We start from the raw sequence: 18,740 nt of genomic DNA, 5'->3' as shown, positions 1-18,740 counted from the left end.
GGGGGGGGGGCACGTATACTAAGATGTTGGTCTAATTTCGGTGCGAAGTCGAGGAATTATAATAGTTACGGGTTTCTTTCCTTTGCAGGTTACACACTGGCAGCACCCGAGGTTCCACGCTTACTTTCCATCCGGGAACTCATTCCCGTCCATTCTGGGCGACATGTTGGGAGATGCCATCGGCTGCATAGGGTTCTCCTGGGTCAGTTTACATAACATTGTTAAGTATTTATGGAGTATATTCATTTATTTCGCCGTAAGCCCTTGGCATGGACCTGCTTTACAGTCTAAAGTTGTGTGAATAGTTTAACTTCCAAACGAAGATTTAACATGATTATATAAGTGGGAAATGAGTTTCTCACAGCGGTAGTTATGAAGAGTTCTATCATCTGGGATATAAGGTCGCGCAGTTCGTTGAAAGTCAACCCAAGTTTCGGAAGAACCTGTCGGTTCCATCTTCAGCGTCGAAGAATAAGCCAAGTAAGAAACCAGTATGAAGCAGGCAGCAAGCAGAGCGTGTGTTTAGTCAAAGGAACTCAAAATCCGAAATTTAGACCCCGCTATTGCATGTTTCGCCTCCTTTATCACTGCTCTGCTTGCTGTCTGCTTCATGTTGGTTTCTTCATTGGCTTATCCTTCGACGTCGGTTGATTTTCAGCGGACTACATGGAGTTACATCCCACAAGGTAGAGCCTTTCATGATTATATAACTCAAAACGATGAAGATACCGTATTTACGCATGTATAGGCCGCACATTTTTTGCCAAAAATTCAAGAGGAAAACTGGGGTGCGACTTATATTCGAAATATTCGAAATCACACTTCATTAAAAAAAATATATATTCATAATTAGTAATACAGGGTGTAATACTCCTGAAATAATATTCCAAGAAAATTATTTTTTCTATAATTTCTGTCTGAAAATTGTGCTGCGGCCTATACACGCGTAAATACGGTATTCACTTCAACTGAAGTATTTCTGTAACGCAAATATTCCGATATAGCCTCGAGATTGTTTGTAATTATCTTTAAGTGATTAATTTTGCTAGTTACTTATAGATTATTTTTCAAATGCACAGGTTATATAGTAACATGTGGTAGCATAGTCATAAATGATGAATCGGAAAGGACGCGGAAGAGAACAATAATTATCTATTTTTACCATCTCCAGATTAATGGTTTAGTGTGAAACCATCCGTGAAGATTAATGTATCTCAGCTATTTGGTGTAGCTGTCACGCTCTATATTTGTGTCCGGAAGGTGCTTGGCAGGGAAACCTCCTATCCTGACCGAGGTTCTTAGTCGTTTTCCTCAGTCCCTCCAGGAAAACGTAGGAATATGTACTACCGCGATTAGGCAATGATCGCTTACTTCCGCGTCCTTTTCAAGTATCCATTCATAAACCATTTTAATACTCGGCCTTACACAGACTAGATGCTGACAGTGCCGTAAAGTAAACCCCAAAATGAAGTTGAAGTCATTAAATATAATGACGGCATGCTATCACTTGGGCTGCGGGTGCACGAACTGAACAGTCTGATTCACCAAGAAGATGCAAAATCAGGCACTCAGTTTCACCCGATCTGACTCTTGCAGTGTAACAGATGTACACAGAAATTTTATGGAAAACAATTGGGCCTGTCTTAGTGTGTCAGATTCGATTCGACTTGACTGTACTCGACTAGATTATTATGCCAGTAACATTATAGTCATCTCTCAACTATACACACTGAAACAATTCCTAATGTCTTTACTTACAGGCCGCAAGTCCTGCGTGCACGGAATTAGAGACCATTGTTCTGGATTGGCTAGGTAAGCTGCATTTATCCACTATGCCAGCGGTTCTCACATGGTCAGACCGAAGCCCGGTAAATTCTTGAAGAATGCCGTCTTCTGGTATGAAGCGCCGTGTAGATATTTTGTTAGCCGACGTTTCGGAGAACGTAGACAACTGCTAACGCTGGTTCATCGCTCGTTGATTTCTTATACTCTGAAGATGGAGGCGATCTGTTCCTCCGAAACGTCGGTTAAAAATATCTACACGGCGCCACATTCCAGAAGACGGCATTCTTCATAGTCACCGCCGTGAAAACCTCAAATCTTACACGGTAAATTATTTTTTCTATAAGATGAGGGCCCGGTATAATTGATGCAAGGGCCCGGCGGTTGAGAAACACTGCACTATGCTGTCGACATTGCGACAAATCACGTTATTCAACTAAAAGATTTGGATATGAGAGACGCTTCAACGCTCATCAAAAGGACTCAAGATAATGAGAATGCAGAGTCTCTTTTACTGTTATCTGGGATACTGTCAATCGTTCCAGTTTCATCCAAACCACAACGTTTCGGAAATCGAGTGTTTCCATCATCAGAAGACAGAATAGAGTAAAGGATCTGGTCCATTCGGTACCTTGACAGATGTAGTCTGAAACTCTGGTCCCACGGAGAGCGGAGAATATCAACATGTCAGTAAAACTGGGCACGGACCGCCGTCGACCTCAGTGGTGGAAAGGCTTCCCGTCTGTCTTTTCCTTTGGGGTCAAATGTATTTAGTAAAGAGTACGACGTGTGAAATTCCTAATCATCGAATTTTCTATATTCCATTCTTACGTCACCTCCATTAAATAAAAATATTTTTCTTTCAAACATCCTCCATCTATGAAGAAAGCAGTCTTCTGGGATTTGGCACCGTGTATATGTGGTGTTAACCGGCGTTGCGGATTTCTTATACTTTTTTCCTTCTACCCTGAAGATGGAGGCGATACGTTCCTCCGAAACGCCGGTTAACACCACATATACAAGGTGCCAAATCCCAGAAGACTGCTTTCTTCATAGTCACCGCCGTGAAAGCCTCAAAACTTACATCCTCCATCTATGTTTGTCCACAACAAGGCATCAAGTTTCACACCAGTATTAAACAACACACGAAATTGTTTTCCTACCTTTATGATTTACGCAGGTGACACAGATAATATATTCTGAAATTACCAGCAGTATATATTATATTGGCATTATTAAGTGGTGAAGTGTGAAGTATTCTCTCAATTCGTATGTAAAACTCGTAAGCTGATAAAATGGAAAATACGCCATACCAATTAACTTGCCAGAATTATGACCGACATAATCATAATATTCTACCAGGATGTCATTTTGGCACGCCCATGTCCTTATACTGGATTTCTGCATTAATAATCCCGGGGCCTAAGGCCAGATCTGAGTGCCAAATGAGAAATGTTGCGTGAGATTCGCAGAAGTGTAACGTATCCAAATTACTAACCAGGACCCACTTCTTCAAGCTTCTGTTCCTCATTCGTAATATAAAGAACGCGGATAAGAATGAAACATAGAATGTTTCAGATATTCATTCTTCATTGGTTTTACCGATACAAATCCATTCTTGGAGGGACTAATCAACGGTAGCTGTAAAACAGCACACAGTCATGAATTCCACAGTTGGCAAACTTAACCAACAGTACACATATTTCAGACATGTGGCTCTCACAACAGTGACTGTGAAAGTTACCTTCTCCTGGAACGTGACATCGTTCAGCGTGCTAGAAGTTTACTGAACAAGAGTTATTCTCCCACCTCTACATATGCTGGCAAGAAAGCCCTTTAACGCGGCCCCTGTTTCCTTCCTTCTGTTCTTACTTGGATTGTTTTGCTGATGCGACTGCCCATGTCTCTACATCACTACCACACTTTCCACGCTCGGCCTACTCTTCTGCCCTGAGCATACGGGCAGGAAGCTCTTCCGAAAATACGTATATTTACCAGACTGCATGGTGTCACATCCCAGAAGAGGTTTACCTTGCGTACAGACACTAACCCTCTGAAGCATGAAATCCATTTAAATATCATGAAAGCTAAAACAAATAAAGTTGTCCCTGTGCTTAATTAATTAACGTCATGAAGGCGTATGGAAAGTGGATGTATAGATTCACGTATTCTTGACATGTGGACTAGTTTGAGGTGAATGGTTAGCTTCACGTCCAGGCCGCTTTACCCCCGGTTAAAGAGCCCCAGGTACCCTTTGGATAGGAGGCTGGGCGGGACCCAGAACCGGTCTGGACGACGTGGAGAGGACATACTGCGCCTCCGTTAAAAAGAAAAAACGGGTATTGGTCTTGAAAGAACTAACAGCTCTCGGAATAATACAAAATATGTAAGAGTACAATGTGCGAGAAAATATACTTTTTGAATGTTAAACCAAGAGTTACACACAATGACCGCTGTCCCACACAGACACTGGTTGTAGAGAGACAATACATATATTCGAAGTATCTCTCTTTTTGCATGCTTATAACTGCGTCGGATAAAGTTAGGTCCTCCCATGCTCCATGTTCAGCGAACCTTTCATGCAATTATCTCTTCTCTCATATAACAGGGAAAGCCATCGGACTGCCAGACGAGTTCCTTGCGTTTGCACAGGGCAGCAAAGGCGGCGGCGTCATCCAGGTAAAAAGAAACTACAATGTGATTCTAAATTATTGTCGGGGTTTCCCTGGCCTATGATTTTCAACTCGAAAAGAATGAAATGAAACTGATTATCAAATATGAAAGTGCAACTCAGAAAGTTCTATTTATCAACGCTGTACTTGCCGTACTGATGTTCAGGAGAAGATATGACGTCATATCTCAAAATGGCGACTGTTCAAGAGAATAGACTTTTCGAAACGAAGTCCGTTATCAAAACGCAGCGTCGTTATACACTCAAGTGCCAAAAGTCATGGGATAGCAGTATATAAATTAATTTTTAAGTGGCCCCACCGTCTCTTGATGGCTTGGGAATGCCCAGAGCAGTATCAGTTGTGAGGTGTTCTCTCGTGAGTCAGGTTGAACACCGGCCAGTCTGCTCATGACAAGCCGACGTGAATTATCAGTTTGAACGGGGCATGATAGTGGGTGCCAGGCGGATGGGACATTCTATTTCCGAAGTTGTGCGGTCATTCAACATTCCTCGATCCATGGTGTCACGTGTGTACCGGGAAAACCTTATGGAAGGCATTTCCACCCACCGTGGACAGACGGCATGGCTCAACATCTCTCCAGAGGTCTTCCGTCCACTTGTGGAATCGATGCCACGTCGAGTTGCTGCACTTCGCCGGGCTAGAGGGGGTCCTACATGATACTAGGTACCTATCCCATGACTTTTGGCACACCTTCAGGTAATGCTATCAGACGTTGGATAAAGCAACTTCACGACGCTGGTAGTGTTCTTCACCGAAAAGGAGCGCAAAAACAGAGCACTTCGCAGGAAGATGTCTGTCAAATCTTGAAAGAGTTTTCTCGAAACCCATAAAATCAACTAGACGAGCTTATTTGCAGCTAGGGCGAGGGCATATAAAGGAAACTGGGAACAGCAAAGCAACCGCAATTTCAGAGAAATGTTATGAGCCCGAGTTGAACACATGTTACTGAATGAAGCAACGCAAATTGAGGAAACGGCAACGCAACTCGCGGAAAAACTGAGAAACTCAACTTCCAGGCAACGGAGATTGCCAGTGCCCTCACGATTGCGTTGCCGCGTGATTTCCTAGTGTCAGCTGTTCTATAACGCGCTTCAGTGACTAATTTGTTTCTTAAGATGGCATGAAAGGTTGATGAAGCTGTTACTTTTGTTTTTGTGCAGTTAACTGAGCAAGAGCCTGGTATATATGACAGACGGCACTCAGACTATGCTAGGCGGGACAAAATAGATTTGGCTTGGGATAGAATTTCTCATGAGACGAAGGAGTGTGGATCCAGGTTAAGTTCTTTCAAAACAATATAAATGCCTCAGTTTAAATTGTCAAAGAAGAACGGATGCATCCAATGTTTTCTTTTCCTAATATTATATTTAAGCATACTTCTGCATTAACATATCATTTCACATAAATTTCCGTCTTAAATGCAACTTATTGTATAGTCACCCTTCTTCCACATTACATGGTTCGGCTGTATACGGCCATCATCAGGAGCCTTACATCTTGCTAAAATTGTTGCACTGTGCGTAAAAATTTCGTATCGCGTGTGAACGCTATATTTCCTGATTAAAACAAATTAATTAACATCCCAATATTTTCCTTATGGTCTTCGACCTCTCTTCTCACGCCGTCTCAACCCGTCTCAACAGCCACCATATTATGACAGGATCAGTATTATTATCTTCCTCTGCAGAAGGTAAGTGTACGAAATTAAAAATTACAATCATGCATTACGTCGGACGAACATACCCACTTAAGATAATGTGAGCAACTAATCAAACATAAGTTTCCTCAGTGTGCGCCTGCTAATCTGGAAACCAGTCGCCTGCTTGAAATCGGCGATATTTCTCGGAAATTGCGGTTGCGTTGCGGTTGCCAGTTTCCTTGGCGTGATCTCGCCATTAGGTATACCACAAACGACTGTCTGGAGGGTTGTTCATAGCCGCTTTCACCTCCATGCCTACTGGTCACGGAAACCCCGACAATAATCCAGAACCACCCTGTATAATGAGCAGTCTTCCTTGAGAAGCTAATTTACCTACATGGTTAACAAAATCGCAGTATTTACAGAACCTGACGGTTTACTACAGCGTTCAAACGGACCCGCCATTGGTCTATCCTAAGTCAAAAGAATCTGTTCCATGTATGTGTGAATGTAAAGGGGTGGGCCTTCTCGGCCCTTGCACCACGACCTACAGTGACGTATTGTGCTTAATCTGTTCCATACTATCGTAGGTACGTATTTCTTTAAGATCCATTTCAATGTTATCCTCTCGTCTACATCTAAGTCCTCCAACTAATATCTTTAGCTTCAGCGTCTCAACCAGAACTGCGTATACATTTACCATAGCGTAGTCGGTATAGCGACTGACGACGGGCTGGAAGACCGAGAGGTCGGAGTCCCGGTAGGGTCAAGAATTATCCACTCATTTAAAACTCCTTAATTTAATAACTCTAATAGTATCCGATGAAGAGAACAGATTATGAAGTTCCTCATTATATAACTTTCATCATGAAAACCGAAATTAACGCCCATGGGGATTCGTTGCGCTGACCACGCGACATTCTCTATCCGCTGAAGTTGGCACTAACTTCGACGACAAGCGGCGGTCACGAGGTTGGTATAGTTCGCTTGCGGACCAAAACCACGGAGCTTGTTCTGCCTGTTAATTCCTCTCTCTTAGGTGTAAATATTGTCTAAATATCCCATTTTCGGACGCCCTTAATCTATATATTCTTCTCTTAATGTGTGAGATAAAGTATCGCAAGGAAAAATAATGGCATTTAAGCAAACGTTTTATCTCTGTGACTGTTTCCGCCTTGAAGTGTCGTAATCCCGAAAGAATCGCTTCACACTTCCTCCACCCAATGATTCTAAAGTCACAGCATTCTGTATAATTACAGTGGGACAGCTGCGGCCATGAGAGGCATGTAATCTGCCCTGTGGTAACTACAATTTCGAAATATTGTACAGAAAGGTTTAAACTGTGGGACCGGAAACACAGGAAGTAACAGGGTGCGAGAGAAACTTGCACGAAGAGGAGCTTCATAATACGCATCCTCCATTAAACATACAATTAGGTTGATAGAGTGAAGGACGATAAGATGGCCAAGACATGCAGCACAATAAAAGAGATAAGAAATGGATACAAAATTTTGGTCAGAAAGCCTGAAGGTAGGAGACTATTTGGGAGACGAAGACGCAGATGGATAATATTGTAACGGGTCTTAAAGAAAAGGATTATGGGACGTGGACCGGAAGAAACAGGCGGGATCTTATGAACATGGTACTGAAAATTCGAGTCTCATATAAAGCGAGGGATTTCCAAGGAATGACTCTCTTCCATGAAATTAAGTACATACTTACTTAGTGTAAAAACTGGTGAACAGTTAATAACTCAGGTTCAGTATGAATATATGAGTATCATATAGAAAAGTAAACGTGATTTCTTTAAAATAAAATGTCTGATCCACTTTAAACTGATCTAAGTAGGCTAATTTTCTTTTCTGTTCTATAACAGCCTCACATCACTTAGGCTGCGATATTTCTTTTCAACCTGGCCATGATACAGTCTCATACAATTACAATGGCTCTAAAGGAAGACGCCGAACTTGGATGCAGGTTTCTCTGTGTAGACAGAGGCTGGCAGTGGACCGATTCCATATAGAAACGCTTAACGTAAGACATGAAACAAAAATATACACACTGCTAGATGAACAGTAGAGGCGAAGTTATGAAGCCAAAACTGCGCGTCTAAACAGGAGAGTCAAGCAACACTGTCTTAAGTCCAGAACTTACTCGGGAGGAGATGAATTCAAATTGGTGCGTGGACACTGCCATTCATGAAGAGTTTTTGTGGCCGTACTCAGTAGAGCCAGGAAATTGTACGGATATCACTTGTCATTTAGGCAATGACCGCTTCCTTTCCACCTCTTTTCTAGTTCACTATCATCCAAGCATTCAACGCTATAGAGTTTGAGTTTGAACATCCGCCTCACAGCCCCGACTTTGCCTCTAGCGACTTTCATCTGTTTGGTCTGCTAGAAACCCACTTTGGTGGCAAACGTTTTGCTGATGACGAAGAGGTTGAAACGGAAGTGACTGAGAAAACAGTAAAAAAATTCTATGCTGCGGGTTTCGACGCACTGGTAAAGCGATGGAACAAATGTATCAATGTTAATGGAGGATATGTCCCAGGTTCGAATATCACATGTTCAACGTTTTATATCCATTTGTGGCCTATTTACTGACTCTCTCGAAAGACAACAAGCAAATTCTAAAGGGTTCTGACGATGGTGTGTAACAGTCAGGATTACTGAGTTTTTGAACTCGGTCTATTTTACGGTATTAAGAAGACAATGTTTCGGAAACTGGATGTTTCCAGTGACTGAAGTTCGTTCTTTCTAACGGAATTAACAGAGTAGTTGTCTCCTAACCCCTTAGCTGACGAAGGAAACAGTTCAAGTTTCCGAAACATTGTGTTATCGTGTGTTCCTAAGAATACCGAACGTTGGACAATATTAAAAACCCCCAGTAATCCCAAGTAAATAACATTCCCTTGCATATTACTCCCATTAAGTAACAAGCCATAAATTAACACTGTGATCTTCTGGATTGTGACACCATATAGCATTGTGGGTGGATACAGATGTTTCTGAGAAGAACACTGACTCCATCTTCGGGGTTGAAGTGTGTATTCAGGAATAGGCCTGGATATATAGGCAAGTTACATGGAAAGTGGTCATGAGACCCAACGACAGAGGGTACAAAAATAAACCAGATCTGAGCAGGTGCCAAAAGATGGACACAAATGGCCCTAAAAAGGGGCACATTGTTTTATTATCACAGATGGGAAATGGAATAGCGATAAATAGCAGCCCTTCCCAGGAGTGCAATGTTGCTTTCTGGAACAACCGACATATTTAGCTCCCGAAGACGGGTGCAGCCTATTCCTCCGAAACATCCACATTCGCCCACAATATTACTTATGCTAAAACCGACAAGACCACAGTCGTAATGGACATCGGCCGGTAAACCCAAAAAGTTGTAACAGGCCGTATACTGTACTGCCTATTAAAAATGGTACAAAGATTAACGAATGTACATTTTATGTAACTGATCCGATTTTGGCATGATAAGCCGTTCGCTAGGCGCATTAGTATGAGAAATAGACAAAAATGCGCCTATTAGATTCTCTGTATCTAGAAGACTATCCGCATGAAACATTCTAGAACCGAAGAATGGATCATTACTTTTTTATCTGGGGATGTTTACTGTAATTCATCGATACATTCCAGAGTTAGTTTAAAAAAACGGGCATATCTCACGCGTTTCTGCACTTATCTCGACGGTTACTCGGGACACAACTCGCTAATTACTTACCAAAACGGTAAATGTTTTGAAAAAGATCCGTAGAGGAGAACGAAACACAATTTTATGACCCATATGATACCCTTAGATCTTACGGAACAGCGAACGCGCCGAAACCATTCACCAAGCGCAATTGCCTGTCTAACTTTGTTTCACTGAAAACCTGAAAAGCCAGACGTCAGATAAAATGAATTGCGGGTTACATGTGGCCCATGACTTACAAATTCCGCCCCGCAACACGCAGAAACAGCCCCCCCACACACACACATAAGCCAGATTTTATCAGAAACTGCTGTGCAGTTGTAGAAACGAAACACGCCGAAAGGAGGACGGACACACATGATTTCCGCCTGCATATATTTTGTGCAAAATCTTCTCACGGAACGGCGCGTTCCTGGGCTGAGCATGGAACAGATGGCCTTCAGGTATGGAGGGTAGTTGTGTATACGTAATTTCGGACAGCTGTACAATGTGGTCCTTCCGCTTGGGTGTGAGTTAGAGGTCTAACAACCTCTTATCATGAATAAATATGTTACAAAACGTCATAAATGGTCCCAGACTTAGGCGGATTCTTTGAAATGGAACAATGAACGAAAAATAGACATGAGATTTGGTTTAAAGAAAGAGGAGCTGCACGTGCAGAATATGAATGAATAGCAGGATCTTGTTAACAACTCCGTGGCCTGTAGTCCGCAAGCGAACTATATCGACCGAGCGACAGCCGTTTGTCGGCGAAGTTAGTGGATAGAGGGTGTCGCGTGGTCAGCATAACGAATTCCGACAGCTGTTAATGTCGGTTTTCTAGACCGGAGCCGCTATTTCCTTGAAATAGCTCCTCAGTTATTCTCACGAGGCTGAGTTGACCCCGTTCCAGACCCACTACTTCTCAGAAAATCTGGCAGCGCCGGGAATCGAACCCGGGACCTCTGGATCTGTAGGCAGGAACTCTGACCACTAGACAACAGAGGCGGTCGGATCTTGTTAACAAGGATCCATGAAAGGAGGGATTTCTTGAGAGACTTCGCTCCAAGCAGTTAGTACGCACAGTAATGACCTACAATTTCCTCGTATTGCAGACATCGGCGAGCGAGTGTGTCCTGGTCACAATGCTGGCCGCAAGAGCTCAAGCCATCAGGAAGCAGAAGCAGCAGCACCCGTTCGTGGAGGAAGGCGTGTTGCTTTCCAAACTCATGGCCTACTGCTCCAAAGAGGCACACTCTTGCGTAGAGAAGGCTGCAATGATCTGCTTTGTAAAACTACGCATCTTGGAGCCAGATGAGAAGTGTAGCCTCCGTGGGGCCACGATACAACAGGTCAGTCATACATATCACGATACCAACATAAAATTCTTAACTAACTGATTCCTGTCAACACCAGATGGAAATTGCCACAGATTGCACTAATAGCAGCGCGCCTTATTGCCTTCACAGAACATTCATACTGGATACGTAAGCCCTAAATTAAAAAGATAATATTGTACCTGCCGAAACATGGTACATCCAAAAAAATATCATGGTACTCTAGTGGTCAGCAGACTGGCCTGCTACTCAGAAGTTCGGGGTTCACTCCCCAATGTCGTCATTAATCTCAGAGAAGAAATAATCATTATAATGATACCCACTCACCAGAAGATGGCTAGAGTACAGTCACCTCCCGAAACGTCGCACACATCAAATATATACTACAGTACATGATATCAGGATTCCATACCAGGCACCACTAGTGTCACCCCAAAATCATTAAGTTCGACAGTCTGCCATTTGTGACCTCGGCCTGTGGTAAATTAAGAAGTATGGGGTTCCGGTGACCTCCAGCGGCATGTCTACACCAATTTCGGGAAAATGGGTCAACTGCTTCAAAACTTGAAGGGAGGACATGCAGGAAAATCCTTAAGAAAGGAAGTTACGATAAGAAAATCTGTCAATTTAGTGATAACCAATCCCCACAAGCCGAAGAGTGGAGTGAACTCTCGAAACGTGGTCTGGTCCCCAGAACCTACCTTACTCGAATGATCCACCTAATTAACAACGGCCTATTAGAAGCATGCACATATACAGGGCGATTCGTTTAAGGCCGTTCCCTAATGAAAGCAATACTGCAGTGTGTCTCAATACATAAACAGTGAAGCATACAAATCCATAAGTTGACAGTTCTGCTCCTTACTGGTACTCCAAGAAAGTCTTGGATTCGGCATGATGGCGCTACGTACTGTACGGTCAGCATAACAACGAATATTGTGACGTAATTTTGGGTAGACAGAGCCATTTCGACGGAATTGTAGTCAGCCAGATCCGTGAATCTAACACTTCCCAACCTTCTGTCTGTGTGCGCGTGCGCGCTTGCGAGTCTTAAAGATTACATAAAACAAAACCACCCCAGAAGCATGAAACCGAAAGTGAATACGCAAACTACCATGGCAGAATCACGGTGAAAACTTTTACATGCGCCTCTCGAAACATGGTCAAGGGGCTCATGCACGTATCCTGATCAATGAAAGCTTCTTCCAACTTCTTTTTCGAATGCTACTTTGTGTTATACGAATTGTGAGCTATGAAATAACGGCGTTTCTATTTGAATAAGACTTTGTATGGGTTAGTCTGCATCTTCCTAAGCAATGTCATTGTGGCAACAAAACATGGCGATCTTCCGGCCTTGCTAACGTCTACAAATCGAATGGTTGTCAGCCTTACACGCCGACCGTCCCCAGGAAGATTCCTGGTATTCATTTCTGTTAGAGGCTGAGTCGACATCAGACCCATAGTGCAGCTTGAAGGATGACCTCATCGGGGAATCGAACCCGCGACATCCCGGCTTGTACCTCAACCAACTACGCTACCGCGTGCCCCCATCCGAACATATAATTACAACAAGACTTTTCTCAATTTGCAAGTATTCATGATTTATTTAATCCGTCTTGCAGTGCATACATTCATTTATCTCCTTCTTTCCCTCGCACTACATGTTTCGGCATAATAATGCCATCTTCAGGTGCTTACTTGTCCACGTCAAACCAGTTCATTGCATGCCATGTTCACACATTAAAATAACTAAAATATGTATCTATCATATACATTGTCAAACGTTAAAAATATTAAAATTGTTCAGGATACCACATCGCTACGTCGCCCCTCACTACGTCAGTCACGCCCATTCTCCTTTGTTGGAGCACTCCTTCACTATCTTGTGTGTTGTGCTTTTGTTGTGTCGTGCTCCTGCGACTGCGTGTGTTATACAGTATAACTATATACTGTATAGNTCCTAAGCAATGTCATTGTGGCAACAAAACATGGCGATCTTCCGGCCTTGCTAACGTCTACAAATCGAATGGTTGTCAGCCTTACACGCCGACCGTCCCCAGGAAGATTCCTGGTATTCATTTCTGTTAGAGGCTGAGTCGACATCAGACCCATAGTGCAGCTTGAAGGATGACCTCATCGGGGAATCGAACCCGCGACATCCCGGCTTGTACCTCAACCAACTACGCTACCGCGTGCCCCCATCCGAACATATAATTACAACAAGACTTTTCTCAATTTGCAANTCATGGACTTAAATCAGTGCAACAGGACGCTAAAATATAACATTGCAAGTATTCTACGAATACTTCACTAGAAAATACTCCTATGTTTCGTAGATTGAGATTTGCGCCATTTCATCTAGAAGTTTAAACTATTTTTCATTTTATGTTTTCGGAAATATTTCCGAAAACATAAAATGAAAAATAGTTTAAACTTCTAGATGAAATGGCGCAAATCTCAATCTACGAAACATAGGAGTATTTGCAGCGTTTGACTAACTACGTAGGCAATCTGCTCGAACATTTCACCATCTGCCCAACGAAATTTTCTAGTGAAGTTTCGATGGGGAATGAACGGCTGGCAAACAGATGCGTCATGACATGAATTAAATTAAGAGCCAAAGTTCGACTAGTCTCCGACGAACAATCGCCAATGTCGTCACAAGGTTAACACGACTCAGTCTGATAAATGGTGAAAGGATGGACGAGTGGATTAAGGATACGTTTATTTCAACAAATGAGCCCCAAGCATGATCAAGCTTCCAGTAATGCTTGGTATTACATAATTAGAGTTTGGTCACTTCGGCAGGCAATGGAGGAAGACGAGGCCCTCGGACTCATCCCGTTCTTCGTGTCAACGACGCTGGGTACAACGTCTTGCTGTTCTTTCGACAACCTGAGGGAAGTGGGTCCTGTATGCCGACGTTTCGGTGTATGGCTTCATGTGGATGGAGCGTATGCTGGTAGGAACATTCAGCTCTATCTCCGTTCTTCCACGCCATTACTGCTTGCCAAGATGTAGGGGGGGGGATAATAAAGTGGATCTTAAAGAGATGGGATGGGGTGGTATGGACTACAGTGAACTGGTTCAGGATATGGTCCAAAAGAGGGCTCTTGTGAACACGGGATTGAACATTTGGGTTCATAAAATGTTGCAAAGTTCTTGAGTAGCTGCATAACTGGCGGCTTCTCAAGAATCGCTTAATTCCATGTGGTTGATGGGTTAGTTAGTTTGTTCGTCGTTCCATCCTTTCCCGTGCTATTCATAAAGTGTTTAAATCATTTTACAGACAGAGAAATGTTCTCGTGAAACTAATTATATGATAAGTTTTTTTCCGTATGGTTTTGCCGGTATCACTGTTCGGATAACGCTTAAGATTAACATTCAGTCATAATTAATTAATCTTATTTGCTGATTTTAGGAACATCTAATTATTATATACAATTGTAGCATTTGCCTATGTTGGACCACATAATTTTGTTAAGTCCATTAAAGTAAACTTCTTTGGGTCCAATTTAGGGAAATATACCACATTTGAATTATTAATTACTGTAAGAAAAGTATTTAAGTTGTCTATAATTCCTAACCATAAACATAATTCTCTAAAGCAGCATTAATAATCAAGATGTATGCTTACCAACTAACTGTGCTTGATGCGGACAAATGAAGCACAGAAGAAAACCAGAAACGCACCTCACGCCATTAAACATCACATCTAAAGTGCGCAGTATATGTCTAATGACGGGGAAATATAGTAAGCCTAATTCCAAAATAAGACACCAGAGGTCACAAGAATGCAGGGATGTGCATTCCAACGACAAAGACCATTTAGAAAGTGGTAAAATATAGGCAGCAATACGTCACGAAATGGGGCAGATTTACTCTATTTTCCATTTAGACAATTTTCTTGCAGATATCACGATCAGAATCAAAATTCGGGATTCGTTAGGCGAAATACGAATGAAAACTACCCCAGAACAACACAGAAATGTGGCAAGTGCACTACGGGATAATGGATTCTATGCTACAGTAAACTGCCTGGCTACGGGATGAAGGCCTGGAGTTTCGGGTTTCTGGCCATGGCATCTTCACCACAATATTCGGAACAGTCCTGAAGCCCATCAGACCGCCTATGTAATGGGACTTGGTCATCCCAGTCTTCGCCAAAGGGATACCATCGAAGAATATGAACCAGACCTCACGCGGGACTTGGAGCGCCTAAGGGAAATAGGTACCCTGTCACAACGGCACGGCACTTCCTCAGGTTGCAGGTGGAGGAGACGGCCTCTAGATATGGTGGCTAGCTGCGAATCATCACATTATATTGCCAAAGTACAATTTAAATATTACAGAGCCCTATCTTGGTTCCATACTTTACGAAACCGGGCAGAAGGCTGTCCATTTCGAATTTACACCTGGGTACTAGCTATTTCGTCTGAAGGTTTCGTCGACTTTTTTAGTTTCGTGGGGTGGGGTAGGACTGAGTCCACTTTGAACGTCGGCCACTAATTGGCCTATTGTACCAGCCCCGGGTGATAGACGAGGATGGAGCACTTGGTGCAATGAGAATTTGCAGAGGGAACCGAACTTTTCATAGAAAACCAGCCCCAGTGCCACCATTTTATCCATCATAAATCCTACACGACTTGACCTGGAATCGACCCCCGGCCGCTGCGGTAGGAAGCTGACGAATAACCGCGTGCGCTATAGCACCACCCTTTCGTCGACTTACTCAGGCCTAACAGAAAGTTGCTGGTATAATGCATCCACCCAGGTCATGAACGCCACCATTCAAATCCTTACCGAATAACAATTCATGATCTGTCTCCGTCTCATTCGAAGCAGATATAATTTGTAAAGTCGAAACGGCGTCGCTAGATAACCTGTTACTCAATTAATATAATTTATTGACACCCATATTTCAAACATTTACTCCCTGATATATTACAAAAATTCTGGTATCTTACAGTTGAAAATTAAGCACAGAAATCTGCGGAGCGAACCAAAAATTCATACCCATTATAATCTAGAAAGCTTCTGACAGGCCTTTCGTTCCTTGTATGTAAGGAAGAAGTTTACTGCATCACCGTTGTTTCCACAGGAAACGCCTTCATTTGCCCGGAACTGAAGCCGCTGTTGAGTGGTATAGAGTATGCTGACTCCTTTAACACGAATCCTAACAAGTGGCTGCTGGTGAACTTCGACTGTTCTACACTGTGGGTCCGAGACAAGATAAGGCTCACCTCGGCTCTGGTCGTGGATCCTCTGTACCTACAGGTCAGTTGCAAATTCCAAAATTATCATCTTCTCATTCGATAATTGGTAGAAAACCCTTCTCAATGTCTTAAAATATCTTATTTCGTGGCGAAAGAACTCTAATTTTGCACGAAATTAGGTATGTATTCTGTGGCTGGTTTTCCCCGAATTCTGATAAATTGACTGTTAAAGCTAAATGCGGTAAATTTCGATTGTCATGTCCCATAATTACGAATGACAAGTGATTGGATAGGTTTATCTCTCACTTTAAGTTCAATAAATAAATATTAATTGATTTCCGCCCAAGTCAGGGGCCCCTTGTAACATTTCGTAACAAACTTATTTTTATGGTGAACTGTTAGCTCCACGCCCCCAAGCTGGAGGACCACCCACTGTAGGGGCTGTTGGCGACTGCTTATTCAATATACGCAGCTACCTTCCATATCTAGAGGCTGTTTCCTCCACCCGCAACCTGAGGAAGCGCCATGCCATTTTGACAAGGTACCCGTTTGTGCTCTTCGCCAAATATAATTAGATCAAGTTAAGCGGGATGAGATAGGGAGGGCATGTAGCAGTCTTTGGGGAGAAGAGGAATGTCTATAGGATTTTCGTGGGATAACCGGAAGGAAAAAGATCACTAGGAAAAACCAGATGTAGGTGGCACGACAATATTAAAATGCACCTGAGAGAGATAGGATGGGGTGGTTTGGAGTGAGTTAATCTGGCTCAGGATAGGGATCCGTAGAGGGCTCTTGTGAACACGGTAATGAACCTCGGTTCCACAAAATGTTGAGAAATTCTTGAGTGGATGACCGACTGCCGGCTTCTCAATAAGGACTCAGCTCCAAGGAGTTAGTTAAATATTAACTGATATACGGAACCTAACCTTAACTAAGAATTTCTCTTGGAATTAAGGAACCCCACAAAGCTGTTTTCCAGGCACAGTCAGTCATCAAGCCTTTTACTTCTATGGGGCAAATTTCATTGCATAATTCCCGAGCTGATGTATATTTGATAAGGGTAAAGTTGTCCCTGGTCAAGTACTGTCTTCGCTCGCTTGGAAACCGGGATCGTGGGTTCGAATCCCACTCAAAGCATAGATGTTTAGTTTGTGTGCGTGCGTTTTTCTGTGTTTGTATAAAGGTAGAGGCCTTGCGACGAGCTGATCACCCGCCCAAGGAGTCCTACCGAATGTGTAAGATCTAGAAAAACCGAAGTGAACGGAGAAGTTCATGGAGTTGGCCTAGGCCCACTGGGGCTGTAGTGCCAAGGAAGAAAAAAAAAGTTGTTCCTGTGCTAAGCTAATTAAGCACTACTCCATGAAGACGAATGGGGGAGGAGTGGATGTATAGAGCTACGAACTCTTGACCTCGGCACTAGTTGGAGGTGAGTATATTTAATATATTGTCACGTGTTTATGGCTGCGCGACTAATAACGGAATCTGGATTGGATTTATTAACATTTTCTTGTATAAGCATTTGTAATCATAATGAATTAAAATAACTCACAATAAATGACTGTCTAGGAGGCCTAGGACTCGTTCCATGCTGTTGTGATCTGATATCTCTCTATTCTCATCTGATCTACGACTGGCTCCATTCTGATCTGTCTTCTCCTAGTTTCTTCTATTGCGACTGACTCGGTTCTGATCTGAAAGGCCGCTTATATAGCGTATCGGTATCCTAGGAATGTTTGCTGATCACTAGTTTACACGGAAACGTATTCCGTACCGAGTTGGTTTCCTTGAGTCCAATTCCATGGAAGCCGGTCACGGTAGCCGAGCGGTCTAAGGCAGTACTGTCTTCGATCGCTTGGAAAGCGGGATCGTGGGTTCAAATCCCACTCAGGGCATGGATGTTTAGTTTGTGTGTGTGCGTTTTTCTGTGTTTGTGTACACGTAGAGGCCTTGCGACGAGCTGATCACCCGCCCAAGGAGTCCTACCGAATGTGTAAGATCTAGAAAAACCGAAGTGAACGGAGAAGTTCATGGAGGTAGGCCTAGGCCCACTGGGGCTGTAGTGCCAAGAAAAAAAAATCAATGGAAACGTGTCTGTCAACGCGTCCCCCAATAATGGGTCTACATATCACAATATAAATTAATACTGACCATGAAAACACACACAAATAATCATGGATCTCTCTCGGTATTCGAATTACGAACTACACTTATCAGGTTCATAAATGTAACGCGGTTAAGTTCTGAATATCATGGAATAAAAACAGACGGAATGTATATGTTAGGGCTACGTACAAAATCTATAACTTACATGGGAATGCTGGGACACTGTCATAAAATAGATTACGGTCACTTCCTTTCAGATCCTTCCCAGTTCAGCATTAGCATA

General features: G+C 42.9%; 2 protein-coding genes across 2 annotated transcripts in view; one reads left to right on the top strand and one right to left on the bottom strand.

The window, feature by feature from the left end:
• LOC111867569 (ribonuclease P protein subunit p25-like protein) overlaps window positions 1-18,740 on the bottom strand; it is a 145,127-nt gene that overhangs the window by 61,938 nt on the left and 64,449 nt on the right. The window lies entirely within an intron of this gene.
• The window catches only part of LOC111867565 (aromatic-L-amino-acid decarboxylase), a 51,561-nt gene that overhangs the window by 2,591 nt on the left and 30,230 nt on the right, over window positions 1-18,740 (top strand). The window contains exons 2-7 of the mRNA XM_023857549.2: window positions 89-202; window positions 1,761-1,812; window positions 4,391-4,461; window positions 10,917-11,153; window positions 13,947-14,100; window positions 16,240-16,415. Coding sequence (XP_023713317.1) covers window positions 89-202; window positions 1,761-1,812; window positions 4,391-4,461; window positions 10,917-11,153; window positions 13,947-14,100; window positions 16,240-16,415 — 804 coding nt within the window. The remainder of the gene's footprint in view (window positions 1-88; window positions 203-1,760; window positions 1,813-4,390; window positions 4,462-10,916; window positions 11,154-13,946; window positions 14,101-16,239; window positions 16,416-18,740) is intronic.

This window comes from Cryptotermes secundus, unplaced genomic scaffold (assembly GCF_002891405.2).
Source record: "Cryptotermes secundus unplaced genomic scaffold, Csec_1.0 scaffold480, whole genome shotgun sequence".
Classification (NCBI taxonomy): domain Eukaryota; kingdom Metazoa; phylum Arthropoda; class Insecta; order Blattodea; family Kalotermitidae; genus Cryptotermes; species Cryptotermes secundus.
This window is presented reverse-complemented; position numbering and strand designations above follow the sequence as displayed.